The sequence below is a fragment of the Thermobia domestica genome, chromosome 12 (genome assembly GCF_964235325.1).
Source record: "Thermobia domestica chromosome 12, izTheDome1.hap1.1, whole genome shotgun sequence".
In the NCBI taxonomy this organism is placed as follows: Eukaryota; Metazoa; Arthropoda; class Insecta; order Zygentoma; family Lepismatidae; genus Thermobia; species Thermobia domestica.
This window is the reverse complement of record NC_137465.1, coordinates 154,974,225-154,995,556: the sequence shown is the minus strand read 5'-3', so window position 1 is coordinate 154,995,556 and position 21,332 is coordinate 154,974,225. Positions and strand designations below refer to the sequence as shown.

At 34.9% G+C, this 21,332-nt stretch overlaps 1 protein-coding gene across 1 annotated transcript in view; it reads left to right on the top strand.

Moving 5' to 3' along the window:
* The window catches only part of LOC145666758 (ciliary microtubule inner protein 2B-like), a 171,484-nt gene that overhangs the window by 81,331 nt on the left and 68,821 nt on the right, over positions 1-21,332 (top strand). Inside the window, exon 2 of the mRNA XM_081734311.1 lies at positions 12,459-12,534. Coding sequence (XP_081590437.1) covers positions 12,459-12,534 — 76 coding nt within the window. The remainder of the gene's footprint in view (positions 1-12,458; positions 12,535-21,332) is intronic.

Sequence of the window (21,332 nt, the reverse complement as noted above, 5' to 3'; positions counted from 1 at the left end):
GGTTATTTTCACTTCTTTGTGTCCAAGTGGATTGCACCCTTGATCTTTCACTTTGGTGAAAATGCAGCAGAGTTTCTGGTTTGTTTTAAGCTCCAATAACTTCTAATATCCTTTCACATTTAAGATTTCTTAAAACAGATTTTCATCCATATAAAAATATTTTATAATATCTATTCATAATCTTTGTTTCAATCTCGTTTATCTTACATTTCTTTTCACGTTCTCTTAAATATTAAAAGAAAAAAAACTGACTGACATCAAATAGAAATAAACAATTGCCTGCTTAATGGTGCGTAGCTTCGTTATCCTGATTTCTATATTCAGATCTTTTTTGAAAATCTGGTGTTCAATATTATTTAACTTAGCATCTCTATTTGGTTGGTTGTAATTTAGCGCCTCTTTCAGCAGTGATGTTATGTGAGACGTGGACCTACAGTTTAACTTGGGATCTGAGCCACGTGAGCTTCTACCAGTAATCAAAACCTGTTTCTCCCGTCCTGAAGGCACGTATGCTTATCATATAGACAGCTTGCTTTGCTTGAGCAGATCCTGGAATCAATTTTTTACCCGCTTCTGACGACCACATTTTCATTAAATTTTACATCCACGCTTTCTCAGGTGACTATCTTACATACATAAAAATGTATGTATGTGTGTGTGTTTATATAAAGGGTTGCAGAAAAGTTCGGAGCCCAACCCAGAAAGAGTGCACATGCAGTGCTGAAATTTTAGTTATTCTACATATTCCCCCGAAGTTCAATATACTTCCTTACACAGTGCCCCAATTGTTGCAGACCACTGATTACAAAAAAACAAAAACAAAAAATCGTGAAGACAGTTCCGTAGCACTCATATCCTTATCAGATCTAAAATGGCATCCTTTCAAGTATTGTTTGAGATTCAGGAATAGGTAATAGTCTAACGGAGCTAGATCTCGGCAATAAGGATTATGATCTAGACATTGAAACCCTATAACATGCAATGGCAGTTAAGTTTGCAGTGCTCAATGGACAATGCATTGTCCTCAAAGAAAAGAATTTCTTTTTTTTTAATTTCCGCAATGTTGTAATTTCAGTTTGTGTTTCAGTTTTGTGAGTAACGCCCAGTAATGCTCTGCTTTAAATGTCTGATCCTTGGGCAGATAGTCTATGAGTACGACTTCATTCTTATCCCAGAAGAATTTTGCAACACTTTCCCAACCAACTTCTATATTTTGAACTTGGGACGAGTTTGAGTGCCTTTACTCCATTACTGTTGTTTCGTTTCAGAATAGTAGTAGTGGTACAACTATGTTTCGTTCATGGTTACTATTCATGACAAAATTGGTCGGCATTGCGATCAAAATGGAACATTACTTCCATTGATCTCTCCTTCTTTCATGTTTTTGATCTGCTGACAGAGTTTTGGAAATTCACTTTGTCAAAAGCTTATGGTAAAGACATACCGAAGATACCGGTACCTCGCGATCGAGGTCGAGGTTTAAATCGCGGTCGCTATTTCGATGTCTAGGTCTAGATGGATAAAGGGCACAAATAACGAGGAGATCGAACCCTCGCTTTGAGTTCTCAGTTTGAGTAGAAACATTACTGTCACGCGTGTAAAATTATTGCATAAAAATCACTGTGAAACCACATTTTGAAATTGAAAGGACCAAATAGTTTATAAATAGGGATGGGCGCGAGACAAGACATAAGAAATACCAAAATCTCGTCTCTTGTTTCGCAAAAATATTTGAGTCTCATCTCTTGTCCGTCTCTATCAGTAAATCAAAGACTTTTAGATTTTTTCAATTTTCTGTGAAGAAATGTTTTCTTTCAGCACTCAGGCGAGAAATCATTTCCCAGTAAAATAATAATAATAATAAAAAATAGGTATGTCTTCAGGTTTCGAGGTGGAGGGGTATTAAATTCAGCAAATGGAGTTCGTCACTGCAATTCCATAATTAAACGTTTTGTCCCTATAGCTACGTGCCTTTCTTTACAGGTATTTCTTTATCTTATATCAGTAACGAATTTAGAAAAAAAAAACTTTATATAAATCTAGGAATTGGGGGAGAGGCGTGGAGATTTTAGGCATAGATATGATTAATAGCAGCTTCTTTTTCCTTTAGAAATGCCACAATTTACGAAATTCAGCCCGAAATTCCTCTCTCTGTAACCGCCACTGCCTTACATAATAATAAAGTACAGCAGTGGCGTATTTAGGGGTGGGTATCTGGCTTAAGCCCCCCCCCGAAATAAATTTGTTTTATGCAAAACTTCATTAAAATTTGTTAGCACCCAAAAGGAAAAATGTAAGTGCTTACTAACGTGTTGTGCATAGCCCCTCTCCCGAAACAAAGTACGCCATGAGCTATAGTATAATTCTTAAATAAATTTGAATAACTTATCTGACATTCCCATTTTAATTGCTGTATTTTAAAACGTGCACATGCAATGTTGTTTATGTTTATGATGTTGTGATGTTGTTTATTATGATGATGTTTGTGTTTCTTATCCCATATTGCTGGAACATTCCTCACTAGTTCTGTTAATATGTCTTCATATTCAAATTTAATAATGCAGCAAAACCTCTCGAGCATGATACACACAATCCTCTGCAGACGAAATTCTAAACAAATGAAGACTTTATTCTGTGCAGCGCTTCAGGGAGAACAATGAAAACATAAGCCACAGCGATGCTTCCGCTGAACATCATCGCGACCACTAATTCACCCTTACGGTCGATCTTTAGGTCGTGATGTAGTGTACATCTTCGACATGCGCTTACTCATTTGAATCCATGTATTTGTGCCAGTATCGAGGTAGCGACCGCGACTTAAACCTCGACCTCGATCGCGAGATATCTTTGGTATGTTTTTACCCTTACATATGCCCAAGTCCTTATAAATTATGCCACCGACTCGTTCCTTCCTGAGAAATGCTCACAATCTCTGCCTAACGTTTTGCTGAGATTCTGCGATTTTCAAGAATAATGTCATGAATTTCATCTACGATTTCGGGGACAGTCACTGTTTACCATTTTCCTGTACGTGGAGCATCATATGTTGAGAAATCACACGTTTAAACTGTGTCATCCATTTTTTTCACTCACTGTAGAAATATATGACGGGGAGAGATCCGTAGTGTTTCACTGATTTCCTCATGAGTTTTCTTCGTTGGCTTACCGTGGTGGAACAAAAATTTGATGACAACTCTGATCACGATGTTCTTCAAATTTGCTGATTGAGCACACATCATCACTTCTGAAAAACACAATAAAAATTTCGGTATTGATATGAAAATTTGTATTTGCACATACAGATATGTTCATTAAAATTGTACAGTTTCGTCATTCTACAATTTCGTTTGCAATGACTCTCACACTTCGTTTACCTGACGTTCAGAACTACCTGATGCGTTCAGCTTTCGTGAGGACCATCTTCAATTAGTGAACCTGAAATGAAAAGTAATGAAAAAAGCCTTAAAAGTCTCGAAAACTGTTAGAGCCAGACAAAAGCAACCACAGATATGATTCCCTGAGCAAATTTTAGTGCTAGGTGATATGTTATATATCCCTTTTCTATTTGAAATGTTGAAATTGAATCCAAGATAATGGATTTCGAGACAGCCGCCGAAAACGCAGTATGGCCTGTAACATATTTTCCCTTGCGTATAACATGTGTAGGAACATTTCATTAATATGTGTATCAAATATATATATTTTTTACTTTATTCGACTGTATCACTACTTTTGGACCACCCTGTACTATGTACGTAAGGCCCCTTGACAAAATAAAACATTGTATTTGGCTGGCAACATGTTGTTTATCTATTGGTATTGCAAAGTATGTCAAACAATGTTTCCTTGTTGATACTTGATTCGTACAAAATTTCAGCGTTTTATTATTATTATTATTATTATTATTATTATTATTATTATTATTATTATTATTATTATTATTATTATTATTATTATTATTATTATTATAATTTGGTCCACAACATCACTGAGAAAGAAAGTGGTATGAAGGTTAGTAGCGGCCAAATATAAATATATTATTTGTTCATTCATCTGATGAAACTGAGGGAAAAAATTTAAACGAAATTTAACTTAAAGTGATCCACCAGTAGATTCCAACCCGAAACCTTCTGATTGCGAAGAAAGACACTAACTATCAGTCTATGCCTCTCTCGATACTTGAGGAATGTACATACCAATGATTTCAGGCTTTTTGAAATTTCTGTTGATAGCAGGCGTTAGTAAAAGGTTCATATTTTGAATCGAGAAGTTTGGATTCAAATGAAGCCAAGAATACGGACTCAAAGTTTTCCGTTGTTTCCCCAGTCGTACGAAGGAATGGTATTTGTGATATATCGGTAGGTTTATAGGTCCTGATGAATATTTCTTTTATTTATGTTTCATTATTTATTATTTCCTGTGTAAAATTATTTTATAACGGTATCTAGAACTCTTTTATAATTAATATCAGTTACCACCGTAACTGAAAAGATATCATTTGGACTTCTACGAAACTTGTAAAAATTTCCTTTAGTATTTTAGAAGCTGGTGTACTGGTAGATAAGTTATTTGTGTCTGTACATGTTTTATAAAATATTCCCAACTTTACGAGCTATAAGGCAAACTGATTATTTTAACACTTTCTTTTCGAAAATTAAAATTAAAATTTTTAGTAAACTTTGAAAATCTTTTGCGTTTTGCTTTAAAAGATCAAACACAGGCCTGTTTAAAATCTGTACACAATATACAGGGTGTTTCAAAACAACACCGACAACGTTTGGGAGGTGATTCCTGACACCAAGATAAGACAAAAAGTATAGACCAACCTGGGTGCACAAATACTTCCTTTCGGAGTTATATGCTGCCGAAAACATGAAAAATTGATCTTTAAAGGGACATAGCTCCAAAACTATGGGACCTACCGCAGTCGGGTCAAGACTTTGCTTCGATTAGTATATGCCTTATCTAAATATATATGCCTCACAATCCTGCGATAATTCCGCAACAATTTTTGTCGAGGTAATTGGTAAGTACTTCAAGTTATATGCCCATAGCCAAACTGCCTCTGCAAAAATTGCTGCGTAAGTACCTTAGGAGTCTGAAGCATTGATTTTTGGATAGTGCACATATTAGTTCCTAAGTGCAGTCTTGACCCGACTACGGTAGATCCCATAGTTTTAGAGCTATGGACCTTTAAAGTTCATTTTTTCAAGTTTTCGGCAGCCTCTAACTCCGAAAGGAAGCATTTGTGCACCCAGGTTTGTTTATACCTTTTGTCTTATCTTAGTGTCAGGAATCACTTCCCAAACATTATCGCTGTTGTTTTGAAACACCTAGTACTGTATGTGTTAATTAGTAATGAATATTAGTCTGTGCAAATATGTCGAATTATGAAACCATACTGTATATCGTTATTACAAATATTAAGCCTATGGACTTTTATATTTTTTTCCCGTCTGCACTCCGAAGATCACCAATATTCAACGAGTTTAGTAAAAGTTAGCGTTAAAAGTATCAACATTCTATTTTCTTCTATTTCACATTAATAAAAATGTATTGAATCCCTCTGAAATATTTCTGTTAAATAAATTGGATTTACAAACTTTCCGAACGTTCCATCTCTGAAAGGAATCGTTTTATGAATATTGTATACGTAGACCCTAAATCATACTTGTAAGAGAAACCAAACTTAAAAGTTTCATCTCTCTTTTAACACTCTATAAGCATTCAAATACAGTCTCGAAAGAATGGGCTAAAGGGAGAACTTAACTCCCAGAAACTTTGAAGCAGTTTTACGTAGTAAATGGTTAACACTGAATCCAAAACTCGTAGAAACTTTTGGAAGTCCTCTACTACACTTCGTACACAGATGTGTCATAAATTCAACAAAAGTGAATTTGTCGTTATACAAGTTTAAGCTTACCGAAGGGAATATTTTCGAGAGTACTAGATACAACATTCAGTCAAAGGAGATGCTAGAACATAATATTACAAGCATCAGAAGTTGAAGTGTTGAAAAAGGAAAACAGAGCTTTTCTTTCTTTAGTTATTTAAAATGGATTTTTTACAGACAAGTTATCTCAATCAGAGTTTGCACAATATTTAAGCGAAAGGTGGATCATCATGCCTCCTCAGTTTATTTTATACCAAAGAAAATGACAAATGTTCAGAATTTCTGACTTTTAAAAAAGAGAAGAGTGATGAGTCCATTCTAGAACATATGCTTTCGCACACTGGGCCGCTGTGGCTCAGTGGTATACCGTTTACCACTCATACCGTTCACCACTCGTACCGTTTACCATGGGGTCCTTGGTTCGATCTCAGCTCGCGCCAAATGAACTTTCTGATGGACAAATACTGTGTGCGTGACTTTTCTCGGTGTTCTCTCGTTTCTTCACACTTTCTTCATTACATTCATTTCTCACCATAACCATCTCCTTTAGCCTAGCCGGCATAATGATGGCACGAAAACTTAAAAAATATTTTTTTCCCGCAATGTTAGTCATGCTATTGCTAACCAGCACTTTAGTGAGTAGTTTCCTTTCTGTACACGTACTCTTTCAGTAAATTGAAGTAAAACTTCAACTTCGGTACGTGTTGTTCCTTTGTAGCCGAGTGGTTAAAGTGTCTGCTGTTTATGTGAGTGGTTCTGGGTTCCATTCCTGGTAGGAGTATTTCCTTGGATACAAACCCTTACAGCCCTTTCTCATTTGGCGGCGAATTGCCGCGTAGAGTAGAAAGACATTGCAAGCAATGGAGCTTTTCATATATGCGCGGCGAGGAAAAAGAAACTGCTGGAAAGCGGCGCGGCAGATTGCCACGTACAGCCAAGCGGGACATTGCAAGCAATGGAGCTCTTTACATATAGGCGGCGATCTGCCGCTTGGGTGTTGGAGGAGGGAGCAAGTGTTGCCAGGAAAGACTAGAGAGTGGTTGCGATAATTTATATGTGTGTGTGTTTTACGTATATATATGTGTGTGTTTGTGTTTTTATGTTCTAGCATAGGGTACCTCGAGTACTTTTAACCAAACTTGTTACATACAACATATGGGAAAAGATGACATGTAAAAATAATCGAAAACGACCGATACTACCGAAGTGTCGAATCCAAAGGTCGTTGATTAAAAAGAGTCCAATTCATTACAATTTTTTTTTCTATGTAATAGAAGATTGGGATAAATGTGCGGGGAGAGCTGGGGAAACGAGCTTCTAATTTTATAAATTTCTGGTACCCCAAAATTGAAATATGTACTATCATTTATTTCAACAATATTACATATTTTACAGTCTTTTGCTATATATTTATGTACTATTTTGCCATATATATATATATATATATATATATATATATATATATATATATATATATATTGTTACATAAAAATTCGTAATCCGGATTTTAGTAATAATACTGTAATATACCTTAGCAAAGCAAGAGAGAATTCATTACGTGATATTTGATAAATGTACCGTATTTTATATATTTTATAACTATCTTAACACTTCTATGGTTGTAATTTCTTGAATAGTCCTTTCAATTCAGGGACTAGAGCAGTGCTTTAAAGAGACTTGAGTCAATAGTCGTAACGCTTAAAACAAACGAATAAACCCGAAATACTATAATAATAATAATAATAATAATAATAATAATAATAATAATAATAATAATAATAATAATAATAATAATAATAATAATAATAATAATAAGTATTATTATTATTATTATTATTATTATTATTATTATTATTATTATTATTATTATTATTATTATTATTATTATATAATATAGCCTTGGGTTCAGTGGTTGAGTGTTGACTTGGGATTCTGGGATAGATCTCAACCACCGACTATCCCGAAAGGACTTTATCTTGGTTTTCCCAGTCACAACAGGTGAATATCGGGATGGTATTTTAAATATCCAGAACCTTGCCGCTATTTTGCTCAAACTGCCACGAGCGGCGACGGCAAATTGCCGCCTCAATGTGAAAGAAGCGTTATAGTGGTTCGAGTCTAGGTAAATTGAATATTCACCTAAGGGCGAGAGCGTTTTGGGCTCAGGATTCGTTTCAGATTCCGGGTAGGAACCCGTCCTGCAGTGCTTCGAATCCTTCTTATACAGTAAGCTCTGTCTCATTTAGCCTCGGTGCTGAAAAGTAATATTAAATTCATATCAACCAATCAGTCTGAACCATGTCCCCTAGCGCGTTACTATAATTTATGAACTTCATGTTTTGTATTGTGTTCTGTATTGCACTCACTGGTTGCTTGCTTTCTTTACGTCCTTCTTCAGCAAGGAGACAATATAGAACGAAATCTATATTTTAAAGTGGGATTTGAATCTGTGCAGCGCGGGTGTGCACTCGAAAATCGAACCCGAGATTTTGTGCACCAAACTTACTCGCGCTAGGCACAAGACTAATGAAAGGAAATATTTGTAAAATATTTCATCTGGCTTGTATTAAGAGCTTGCTATTATAACGTTTTTATGATAAAAATATTAATTTACGCTAGAGTATGTCAAGCATGAAATAAGTAATGGATGACATTCTGAAAGCCAAATGAAACAGAAAGGAAAAATGCTACTTATCGTTACAACGGCAATAATTTGTGAATTGTCAGATTGAACTACAAGCTTTTTTATTTCCTTCTCAGGTCGGCTGCTCATGAATTAAAATGATTCAACTTCACTGTACGGTGTGATTTACGAGAACATGTTCCGTGAAAGTTACTGATTTATCCATTCTTGTTAACAACATCGTTCATTGACAGAATCGTGACAATTCATTTCAGTTAATGTAGGTCTCATGACTGTCAAACATATCTAAGGGCAAAAAAGATATTATTTAGCTCTTTTTTTAAAAACTTGTTTTAAATAAATCGAGAAATGAATAACGTAGGTAAAAACAAAAATAACTTTTCTCGGTTGTGGGTTGCGTGATTTTTACTTTTAAAGTAAAGATAACCATTTTGTTCCACTCAAGCTAATTACGTTACCATAGTTCATGAAGTACAAAGAAGAGAAATTCTTTCTTTAATGTTTCTATTTTGAACAACAAGTTTTCACACAATTCCACTCATTTCTTTATCTGTTGTCCATTCCTAATTGTTTTCTGTTCTTTATCTAGCTGTAAATAGGAAGCAAGTTAGCATAGTCTTTTGCTTTTATCGTATTCAATAATCCAGTGGTGTGCATTCAATCGAAGCAAGTGAAACAGTGCTTCAGTAAGCCTTGGGTTTCCTCAGACCAAATCAACGAGTGTATTTCGAAAACTTTCAGATGAAGAACGATTCCATATATATATTTTTTCGCTACCCGCGAATCCCCTTATTGTGTGATTTGGCAGTAAGAGCATAGGGTAAACGAAATGAGCAAGAACAGCTCGAGTAGTCAATCGCACACTAAATTTAATTATTTCTGTCTTTTACTAAGAGTAAGATATTGCTATAGAACTGTCTGATGTGGGATGATCAACCAAACTGGCGAGCAATGTTAACAAGACCAAGTGAGTCGCGCTTCATCTCACTAGCTCACTACCTTGCAGCTGGTTCAGTTGAGCATTAGCGTTGCCAAAAGTCTATTAGATTTATCTGGAGATCTACAGATTTTTAATGTTGATTTCGAAAATAAGAATTTATGATACGATTATATATCGTAATCATATGATAGATGATATGATCTCATAGTTCTATACATTTGTTAAATTTTCAGTCGACTCTTTGAAGGCAATATTATAATTTAGTAATTCCTACATTTAACAGAGAATTATCGAAAGTATTATAGAACTTATATAAATACAAACATATTATTATTATTATTATTATTATTATTATTATTATTATTATTATTATTATTATTATTATTCATTAGTATTTGTAAAGTTTGTGTATAAATTATGTTTGTTATGTGTACAAAAAATTCAACTGTTTTAGTTAGTTTGAGAACCACCACACGCGACTGAAATAATCAACACCGCTTGACGTGTATATTAATTCACTCACTAATGTTAATATTTTTTATAGAGATAGACACGTATTATTAAGCGTCCATCACCAGACTCACATCAGCTTCTGCAATATTACGGAAAAGTATTGTACGAAGATGAAACATATACCAATGATAAATCTCATCGAGTTCAACAAAATAATACTGTATGTGTAGATCCTCATGCGTAGTTTTCGAGAAAGAAACTAATTTTATGTCGTCAAGAAGTATGTCGTTCGTAAAAAATTAAAGCTGTTGATAGCAACATAATTTTGAACAAGAAGATACGAATATCCACAAATAGACCATCTGCTTGCCATTTATAAACAGGAATAACCTTGTCAGCACCACAACTCTAATCGACACATCCATCTATGGCATCTGCACATTCATTCTCCATGATTTCATTGTTTCGTCTAATTGGTGTACTGTGTGTCATATTCGTATATGTGTGTATACTCTTTGCGTCTATCTGTACTTGTGAACGGACACATATCCTCATATTAATTTAAATTTACATCCGACTACCAATTATTGAATTATCGCCTTAAACGTTCAAAATAATGGTTATTCATTAGCCATAGAGAAGACATAACCTTCTGTGGTCTGCCTATCCATGATCTAAATTAAAGCCTTTGTAAAAAGGAAACAAAGAAATATGTCGTTTGGTGCCAATTTTTTTTCCTGACAACTGTAATGTTTACATGAGAATTTCTCGTGCTTTGTAAGCTAATGAAGCAGGGAAATAAATGAAATGAAATGAAATAATAATAATAATAATAATAATAATAATAATAATAATAATAATAATAATAATAATAATAATAATAATAATAATAATAATAATAATAATAAGTTTTTATTCTTGCTGGAACAATTTATTTACTTATATGTGAATGACAAAACACACACTACTAAAGTAACACACATACTGCTAACAGCGATGCATATACTGCTTGTACCAATAACATTCCAATAAATAGGAATAAGTAATCTGTTGATTTTAACTTCCCGTTCGGCAGTGAGGCTATATGAGACGTGGATCTACTGATTAACGTGGAATCCGAACCACATGAGTTCCCTCCGGGAATCGAACCCAGGTCTACTACGTCAGGAATAAGTAATTTACAATCATGGACAAGTGAAGAGTAATTTTGATGAAGTGAACCAAACAAAATGTAATAATGTGACTTATTTTCTATAATTTTCCACAACGTGATGTTCATACATCTGTATGTTTTTAATACCCAAAACGAATTTTGATTAATTAGACTGAAATTGTATCTCCAATTAATCTGATTTAAATAAATATGGAAATAATTTTTCTCTCGAAAAATACGTTGATTTTTTTTCTTCATAGATTTGCAAATTTTAAAAATTATTAACAGTCAAAAGTGTGAAAAGTTGTTAGCATTTTACGATGAGAATTAGCATTCTGAAATTTAATGTAATTACTTAAACAGATAATTAGGTTTCGTACAATTTAATATACAGATTCATTGGAATTCAAACCAAGGAACAAAAATCAGTTTTTGTCAATTCAGAGCTAGAACATTGCGACTGCTTCTATAGTCAAATAAATAGTCAGACTATGTGAAAGGTGAGAAAGAAGAAAACTTTTTTTTGCATGTAGTTTCAAAAAATTGAAAGAGAATGGGAAAATGTGTATATAAATGGAACTACCATAACGTCAACGGTCGCTAACAATTGCTTACGAAAGAATTATGCGAAATTGCTACAATGAAAACCAATGTTTCTGTCAGGTTTACCAGAGCTATGATGAATTAAATGACGATGTCACTCGTGTGTAGGGCACGTCCTTTAGAAAATAGTGGTCCAGTGCAACCTCCTCACAATTTGATTTTGATCACCATCCCCAAAGACAAAATTTTTTGAAAGAAGGCCTAGTGGAAACCATATTGGCCTAGATTTGGCTAAAGTTCTGATGATATCTTTAATGTGGGAATTTCCATTTATACGTTGAATTTGTGGAACAGAAGAGGAAACACCGCATAGAATAATTTATAGAGACATAGCTGTACATTACCACTGTTTCCGCGATTTCCTTTAATTTAATGAAGATGGTAGCCTTTACTTAATACCTATATTTGTAGCCTTGTTTACAAGACGTCCCCGTCCTGTATAAACACTGCAAAACCTCACGTGCTCTTTGTTGTCATATAGGACCATATATTTCGTTTGTGTGATCTCTAGCTTGTGATGTGTAGTAAATGATTTTCAAGTTTACTTTTGCGCCTCCTTGTTGTTTTCCACGTTCTTTATGTTGAAAACTGTCCTTAATTCCCTCCATCAATATAGAGCGTAAGTGCGTGGGTTCAGACCCTTATTACTCGCCATTCTTCCAATATGCTGGTATGTTGCCCTGTATTTTATCAATTAATTTAAGTGGATCATACATTGTTCTTTATGGAGAAAAAGTAATAGTTTGAGGAAATTTCTCTTTGTTTATTGCAGATATACTGGACATTGCCCGACACTTAAGTTCCGTGTTGGAAAACGATATGGCGCCAACACGAAAGAAATTATTGAGGTAAGTTTAATTTCATCTCATATACGTTTTTTGTTTCCATAAGCAATCAGCTAATCGTCTGTTATACACATAGTATGCCGGCATAACTATATTATAAATATTCAATATCAATTTCATTATGAAAATAATTATGTTCTAATTTTATCCATATTAAACCAAGACTTGTATCATAACACATCCCTAAGTTTGCCTAGATCAGTGGCGGGGGTCCCTACTCAAATTCTCTTGAAGGCGAAACAAAGGGAACTGAGGGTTAATATTACATTATTGTATGCGCACCCGTCAACTGCAGCGGATTTAAGCTGCCGTTCTTGTTACTATCTTTTGTAACCTTATTGCCTTAGGACGTAAAACGCAAGAGCTCCAATTCAACATTAGTAAGTTTGTTTTATTACTTCTATATTTTATTCAGAGTAGCTATTTTTAAACTAACTATCATAAAATAAATGGTGAATAGCAGTCGTACATGCAGAGCCGGATTTAGATTTGGTGGGGCCCAAAGCTAATGAAAGTAATGGGATTTCGGAAAGTAAAAATTCCGGAATGAGCTACCCTAGTAGGCACCTATATATAGAAATGAAGAAACCAGTGACATTTTATGAAGCAGGCTAGCATAAGGGGCCCCTTTACTTACATCATAAGAGTCTACACAACGTGAAGCATTGTGGCTATATGTAGAATTTATTTTATTTATTGTTTTTTTCTATTTTGGAAATGTACATTCAGTTTTTCCTTTAAGTTTTTGGGGCCCTCAAGAGATTGGGGCCCTAAGCTATAGTTTGTCTAGCTTATATGTAAATCTGGCACTGTCTCAAATAACAAAACTATTTGAATAAATATTAAAATGCATCGTTTCAAAGACACAAAGGTCAGAAAGTCAAGTGATGTGACTATTACAAAGCGGAATGTAATAGACCTATTAATCAGTGTCCCGAGTTCAAGGGGTATCCCAAGGAGAAATTTTCCCAGGGGTATCGCCGATTGTGCTCAACGTGGGTTACCAGCATTTTGTGTGCTTTCACACCCTGTGTTTTGAAAGCCCGTCCCCTTCCTTTTCTCCCGAGGGAAATCTGAAATCATTCTCTATACCAATACGTAAGACAGCCCAATAAATTACGCTTGAAACCATACTCTACCTATTAAGCAAACGTTATGTGCAAAATTGTTAGAAAGATACAAAGAAGGGGTTCTTCAAAGAATTAAGGAAAATTCCCATGGTAAATCAACTCTATTTGAAGAATCTCCTATATTCCTTCTTCATGATTTTTAACATGATTTCTTTCAATAAGCAGATATAGTTTTCAGTTTAATTTGTTCGACTGCCTTTTTTGAAAAACCAATGTTCGAGCGAAGCGACTAAACTTTCTTTAAAGAAATTCCCTGTATTTGATATAAAGAAATTCTTTGCACATGATCGACTCCTACAAGACTGTGTATGAGTTCTGATCGTTAAGTTAGCGATTTTGTGTTGAAATTGGAAAGAATGGGAGTAAAATATAGGGCGTTAGTACAGGTGTACGGCGAGAAGGCTACGAAGAAAACAGCTCTGTACAAATGAACGATTTGTTTAGGGAAGGGAACAAGTGACTGATGAAGGGAGAGCAAAGAAACCAGTGAGGAGTCGAACGGAAGACAACATTGCCAAACTTCATCAAATTGTGCGTGAAAATCGATGACTGATCTTAAGGGCAATAGAAGAGCAAATGTATAATGATGTGCTAAAGTTGTTAGATATTTCAAAAGAACAGCGAATCTCATGAACACTCCTGTTAAGTTGTACACCACTAACAAACGTATGAGTACTTCGTAGTTACACGATTAATATACAATTCCTTGGTGTAGAAGACCCGGGTTCAGTTGGCTTTGGGAGCTAGTGTAGTTCGGATCCCATGTTAAATGTAAATCTACGTCTCATATTGCTAAAAGCAAAGTTAAAATCCAGATCAACCTACCATCCAACATGCACAAAATGTTGCATGTGTTTGCGGTCCCCTATTACTCCATTGACTTCTATGGGAGAAGCAGCCTCTGGTGATTGTTCCTTTATAGCACTCAAATATTACTCAAGTTTCTATTAACTAACAGGAAAGGCTACTACACTCCCAGCGCATCAAGTAAGAACTGATACTCTTGAGTCTGAACAGAAGGGTCAGTTCTCAATACCAACTCAATTGAGCGAGTTTGCATATGTACGTTAGTAATGATATGTGATGTTGGAACAAGAGTGTAATGTATTATAAATTAACGAGTCTCAAATAAAAATAAAATGCGACTAAAACAAATTCTAATCTATATTACAATTTCGGTAATATATTTGATCTCTTCAGACACATTGTGAAAATACAATCTAAGTACAGCTTAAAATTGCAGGAAATCAGAGTATGTCATTTCTAACAATCCAACACCAAAAGGCAGAGGTTGCTAGAAGTGACCATCTCTCATTTTCTGAAACATACGTAGATCGTTCAATATATAAGTTTGCCTAAGCTGTAAAATACTCGTATTTATTTTTTAAGATACACTTTGCAAACTATACATACATATGTAGGTGGGTCCTTCCTCACCTCTCCACGTAATCCCCATTGAGATTCAGACATGTGTTTCTCCGTAGCATCAATTTGTCCAAACCCTTTGGCTATTTTGCATTCTCCTCACATTCCGCTTCACTTCTTCATCTGTTTCAAAACATTCCCCTTGGAATGCAGACTTTAACACTGGAAAAAAAATGGAAGTATCTCGGTGCTAAATTGAGGCTATATAGAAAGTGGAGCAGCCATTTCCACCCTAATTCTTCAATTTTGTGTCTTGTTTGGGTGCTGAGTGGGGGTGGGCGTCATCGTCAAGAAGAGAGCAGGTCGCTTATGTCCAATTGCGTTTTCCTGAAGAAAAGATCAGGTTCGGCATAAGCGACCTGAGGCCTATTCCACCATTGAACTTTGCAACTTTCCACTTTGCGCTCTGCAATTTGCAGCAAGGTTTATGTTCCACAAAAAAATATTTCTGCAAAGTGAAAAGTGCAAAGTGCAAAACAAAAACTTACAAAGACTTTGCAGAAATTTCTGACTTTTGTCCCACCATCATCTTAAAACTGAAAAGTGCAAAGCAAATGTCTGCAAAGTTGTATCGTATTTTGCAAAGAATAGTTTAGCTTTTCCTCAATGACTGACTAAGAGCCATTGACATTTTAAAATGTTTCGGAGAATATTATATTTATCAAGTGATGAATCAAGTGAGGATGAGATTCCTAAGAAAGTGTACAGAAACAGAATCAACTTCCACGGCATGAATTTATTTCAGTTTAAAGAATGCTTTCGTTTGACAAGTGAGCAAGTAGAATTTGTATTGGAGCACATTGGACTGGCTTTGGAAAGAACAACAAAACGTAGTAAAGCCCTTACAGCAAAACAGCAAGTACTTCTTTGCCTTCATTGGCTAGGAAATGGTGCTCAAATGCACGGTGTGTCAAAAGCAACTGTTTGTAGAATAGTACATGGTGTTGTGAATTCTATTATAAACATTATGTTTCCGGATATAGTAAAATGGCCAAATGACAGAAACCACGTTGCACGAGATTTTTTACAGAAAGGTGGTTTTCCATTAGTTTTTGGGTACATAGATGGAACACTTATTAGTATTGATGCTTCATCGCAAAATGAAGAGGTGTTTGTAGATAGACATGGGAAGCACTCAATTAATGTTTTGATTATATGTGCCCCGATTATGTGTTTTCCAGTGCAAGTGCGAATTGGCCTGGAAGTGTAATGATAGTCGTGTTTTAAGTAATTCTGCGGTAAGCCGTCTATTTGAAAAAGGTTGGAGACCGTTCCCCGGTGCAGTTTTGCTGAGTGACAGTGCATATAGATTGAAGTATTGGCTTATACAACCTTTGCATAGGAATCCAGAAGATGCGTCTGAGCAACGTTTCAATAGAGCCCACAAGAGTACACGGAGAATTATTGGGAACAGGTATGCCATTTTAAAGGAGCGCTTCCCGTGTTTAAATCATATTCGAATGAGCCCACAAGAGGCTGGGAAGGTCATTCTAGCGTGTGCCACGTTGTATAATGTTGCATGTACTGTTGGTCGACAGGGGTTTCAGGAGATAGGCAATGGCTTGGAAGAGAACGATGATGGAACCGCCGATGTCGAGGAAGAGAACGTAGCCCAACAGGCTGCAATTGAACGTTTAAATAACCTTCTGAGATACTTTTTCTGAATTATTAGATATATATAATGACAGAACCATTATACCTGTTGCTCACATTATTTTGATATAACTTAACCTAGCTAACCTAAACTGCTTAATTTTTGATTTCACAGATTTTGTGTTTATTAAGTATATTTATTAAAGTATTGGAATAGATTGACTATGTTTGTTTTATTTATGCTGCACCCTTAAGTTAAAATTTGTAGTTCTGAATCATGTATTTTTGCATAAGCACGGTGCAAGCTCATGATGGAGCCGTTCACAATGAACAATAAAATCACATAGGTTGGTTACAAGGTGCACAGTAGTCCTTAAAGCTTCCTTTAGCGACAATTGAGGCAGTAATAAGTGTGTTTGCTTCCCCTGGTTAATAGAATGGAATTCTCTAGAAGTTGACCCAATGGATGAGCCGTTCACAATGAACTTAAATCTCGTATACCTTTTTTTTATGAATTTTCCAGAGAGGAAAAAGTGGCTATATACGGGGAAAGAGAACATTTGGTACCCTGACCTATTAGATTTAAACCATTTCACTTTTCTTTATCACTTAGATAAGTATGATTCGCTCTTCAGTACACATAAATGTATTACAGGATTACTGGAAAAGAACACATAAGTAGCGCCTAAATTTTATTTTGAAAAGATGACAACTCTGTATTGTTATTCAGAGGGGGGTGATTGGACGTTAAAAGTAGGTGAGAAAGACATGATCTGAATATTTGTATGTCAATGTTAGTTCTCCTGGCTGTTTATAACATTTTGTTTGACGAAAGTTTGTATAACTAATAGGATACTATCTTTTCAGTTAAAATACCGTATATCATATTTCATATTTTATTAAGTAAATTGACAAGAGCAATGCAAGTAGGTACTAGCCCTTTGTACACTTAGACAACGAAAGTGTGAGAAGAGATTTGATTCCTTGCTCATGAACATCTTAAATTTCTGTCTGGAAAATTGTGTGATCAGATTATTTAATAATAAATTTGCAAAACAAATAAATAGAAAGGATACTATTAATCATAGTAATGAATAATGAGGCTTGTTTTGTAGAAGTATATTGAAACTAGGATTAATGAACAACTTATACAGGGTGTCCAATATACAATGCAACCCGGAGTTTCGGGTAGTAGAACTTTTGAATATAAGGTGATACAGAAATAATGGTTATACCAAAATGAAGCCTTGTTCATGCATATATTTTTAAACTAGGAAGCAACGATTGAACTACACTAGAAACTACACAGTATTGCCAGATGTAACCAAAGCTGTAAATCTTTTTTTTTTTTTTTTGCAAAACATGTAAATTGACTCATAACTCATACATATGGATGTTCTATCATTAATTTTCAGTTTGTTTAGTTGGGGTAGTTTGGAAACTATGGAGCAGAAAAAAGAATTTTTCATTTCCACCGATAACTAATCGGGTGAGGCCTCTGTAAGGGGGAACTAGAAAAATCATAGTTTTCATGAATTAACACTCTGAATTGACAACTGTGCTGATGTTTCAGTGTATCAAAAGGTGCATTAAGGGTCCGTCTACATTATGCAATTCCTGAAAACAAGGAAAAAGAAACTTTGAAATTATCATGATTAAACTGTTACTTACATACACCCGGCAACACTGTTATTACCACGCAATGAGTTATCAGCTCTACAACAGATGCTGAAAGTATTCCCTGTTTTGATTCAAACACAGGCTGACACGTTTCACCATATTGGCAGCAACTTTACGAAGAGTATATCCTGACCAGCGAACGAGTGCGGGCGGCCGGTTTTGGAACTAAAATACAAACAACAGTGTTTCTAACCAGATTACTTGTAATTAATCTATCACAGTTGTTTTTGCCCTGTTCATAACAAACCACTTCACGCATATGTTCAAGTTAAGACAAACACAATTTCAAAAGTTATTTAAGTTATTTTCAGAACATTTTAAGGGACTGAAAAAAAAAAGTACATACACCCTCCATATTAATTGGCAATAACTTGCGAATAAACAAACCTCAGTGTTGTACAAAGGAACACTGAGAACTTTGTAGCATTAGAGTGTAAGGAATTCCTACTTCATCTGTTAACAAAATCTCGAAGTTCATCTTTGTGAATCAAAGTTATACTTTAGCAACTGCGCTTTCATTGTTTAAAGCAAGTTTTATTGTGTAGTTTTGAGATAAGGCGTCTTCGAAATTGCTACCAATTTGGACCATGTGATCGATCGATTGAGAGTACCTTCAGTAACAAATTTGCATTGAGATCATTTTCGGATGTGCTGCAAAAGACTGGTGACAGAGAAACTGATAATCTAAGCGCCTCCGAAGGAGATTTGAATCCGCCCCTAATTAAGATGGTAGATAAAGATAACTTTTTCTGATATCTAACCTGTCATTATTTAGCATGGTTTGATAATTTAAAAATCCAGTATTTCTGCCATATTTTGAAAAATGTATTTAAAAGGAATAAACCTAATGTTACATTGGGGGCGGTAGGGGAGCGATTAAAATTTAAAGTGGGGAGCCTGACAATTGATTTCTTATAGCTCCGGTGAAATTCAGAAAAAAATTAATTTCATATTAAAAAAGAAATACAAAATACATTTTCATGGTAACTCTTACATTCATTATGTTATTATAAAGTTAATGGTACTTTTGAAATTGATTAGAGTGAATAGATATGTATTTAAGTAACAAAACCACTTGCGTAAGTTTTTCAAAATATCAAGTTAGAAGAACAAAGTTTGTCTTCCACTGCCATCTCATTGCTCAAAGATAGCGGCGATGAAACAATTGGCCGGAAATCATGCGGCCGCTTCTTACATCAAATCATGAAGAAGAAGATGAGTGCCAATGTTAGGTACGTAAGTTCGGGTCTTTTTTTTCTGTTTTGTTTTGTTTTTAAAGAATCCCCTCTTGGAACTATACGTAGCACATTTTAGTACTTACACTTGAAATAAAAATACAGCTGTTTAAAGACGATTGATTGCCTTTGTCTTTGAATTTCATATGTGCACACAGGATTTGTTAAACAAGACCGTACATCTGATATGTTTGGACTATTTGCAACTTATGCTCACGGGCTAAACTCAGTCTTCTGAAGTCAATCGACAAATGATTATGTATTACAGACACAAAGACAACACTAGGCTCCCAAGTTTCAAAATTATATTGTGTATGAAAAGATAGTAGAATTAATTCTTTGTCACAAGAGACCTAGGGTCTGAAAGAAATTCAGAGGGAGTTCAAAGGGAATTTTTATACTCATAAATAAAAGTTGTGAATTTATCGTGTATTCAACCAATGATATTTATGCTTACATTACCCATACGCTGATGTTTTATCGATACTTTTATTTCACATTTACCCAAAAGGCTGGATTACGATAATAATCCTAAAAGAAAGATGCATTGTAATCAGGTTTTACAAGGCAATCCCGAAAGACAAGCTATCCAATCCCGTAACCCTTTAAAAAAAATAAGGAAAATTTCTTCTTCACTTCCTTTTCCCCCAAAGAATTCACATTCATCGAAAAAATGAAATGAAATTTCTTTAGTTTAACGTCCCATGATTATGCTCTTTATGCTAGAGGAAACAGATGATTAATGAAAGTGAAAGATTGTAAAATTAATTGTTGGGCTCTCACAGAACCACGTACAACAAAGACGCATACGCCAATAGACCAATGAAGAGAACTTCCACAGTTCTCGAGTGGAAACGTATCGGAATTCTTTCTTGGCTAAAACTCAAGAAAATAATTTAGTTGTCAATCGATATACCTACATTAAAACAAATACAAGCATCGCGAGCCTAACTTGATTTAAACTTACAGTTACAAGATATTGCGCAAGTATCTAAGCTACCAACCCATAATTAATCTTTTAGTCATTAACATCTTATTACTGAGTTTTACAGGTTTCTACTGTTTTATAATGAAATCAAATAAAACGTAATCATTTTTTTTATATAATCTGCTTAATACACGGTAGAAATTCACTTGTGTGCTATCTTGTTCTTAAATTGTTAATTTCCATGCATATGCCATTATCGACAATACATCTGCATTACTGCAGGAATAACCATTACTGCATTCAATAACAACTATGTAATTTATGGAGTTCTTTATTAAGCGAAACAGATTAGGCTACTTATAACATGTAAACTGCAACTTTTGAAAATCGTTGGATACACTGCAGAGTGACGCTCTCCGTTCCCCTGTCCCACCGCGCTTACTTAGAAACTGATGTAAACACAACACTAGCGCCCTCCACGAAAAACCGCACTAATATCCTGGTCAGGTAATAGAAGTGTTAATGTTGTCAATGGTACTGCGAATGTTTGTTTCCAGGTCTTGAATAGTTCGAGAATTGTTCTTGTATACCTGTTGCTTTAAGTAGCCCCATAGAAATGAATAGCAGTGTTGCCGGGTGCATGTAAGTAAAAGTTTTTTCGTGGTAATTTCAGTTTCTTTTTCATTGTTTTCAGGAATTGCATAATGTAGGCAGATCCTTAACATATCTTTTGATGCACTGAAATATCAGCATAGTTGCCAATTCGGACTGTTAATTCATGAAAACTACGATTTTCCTAGTTTCCCTTTA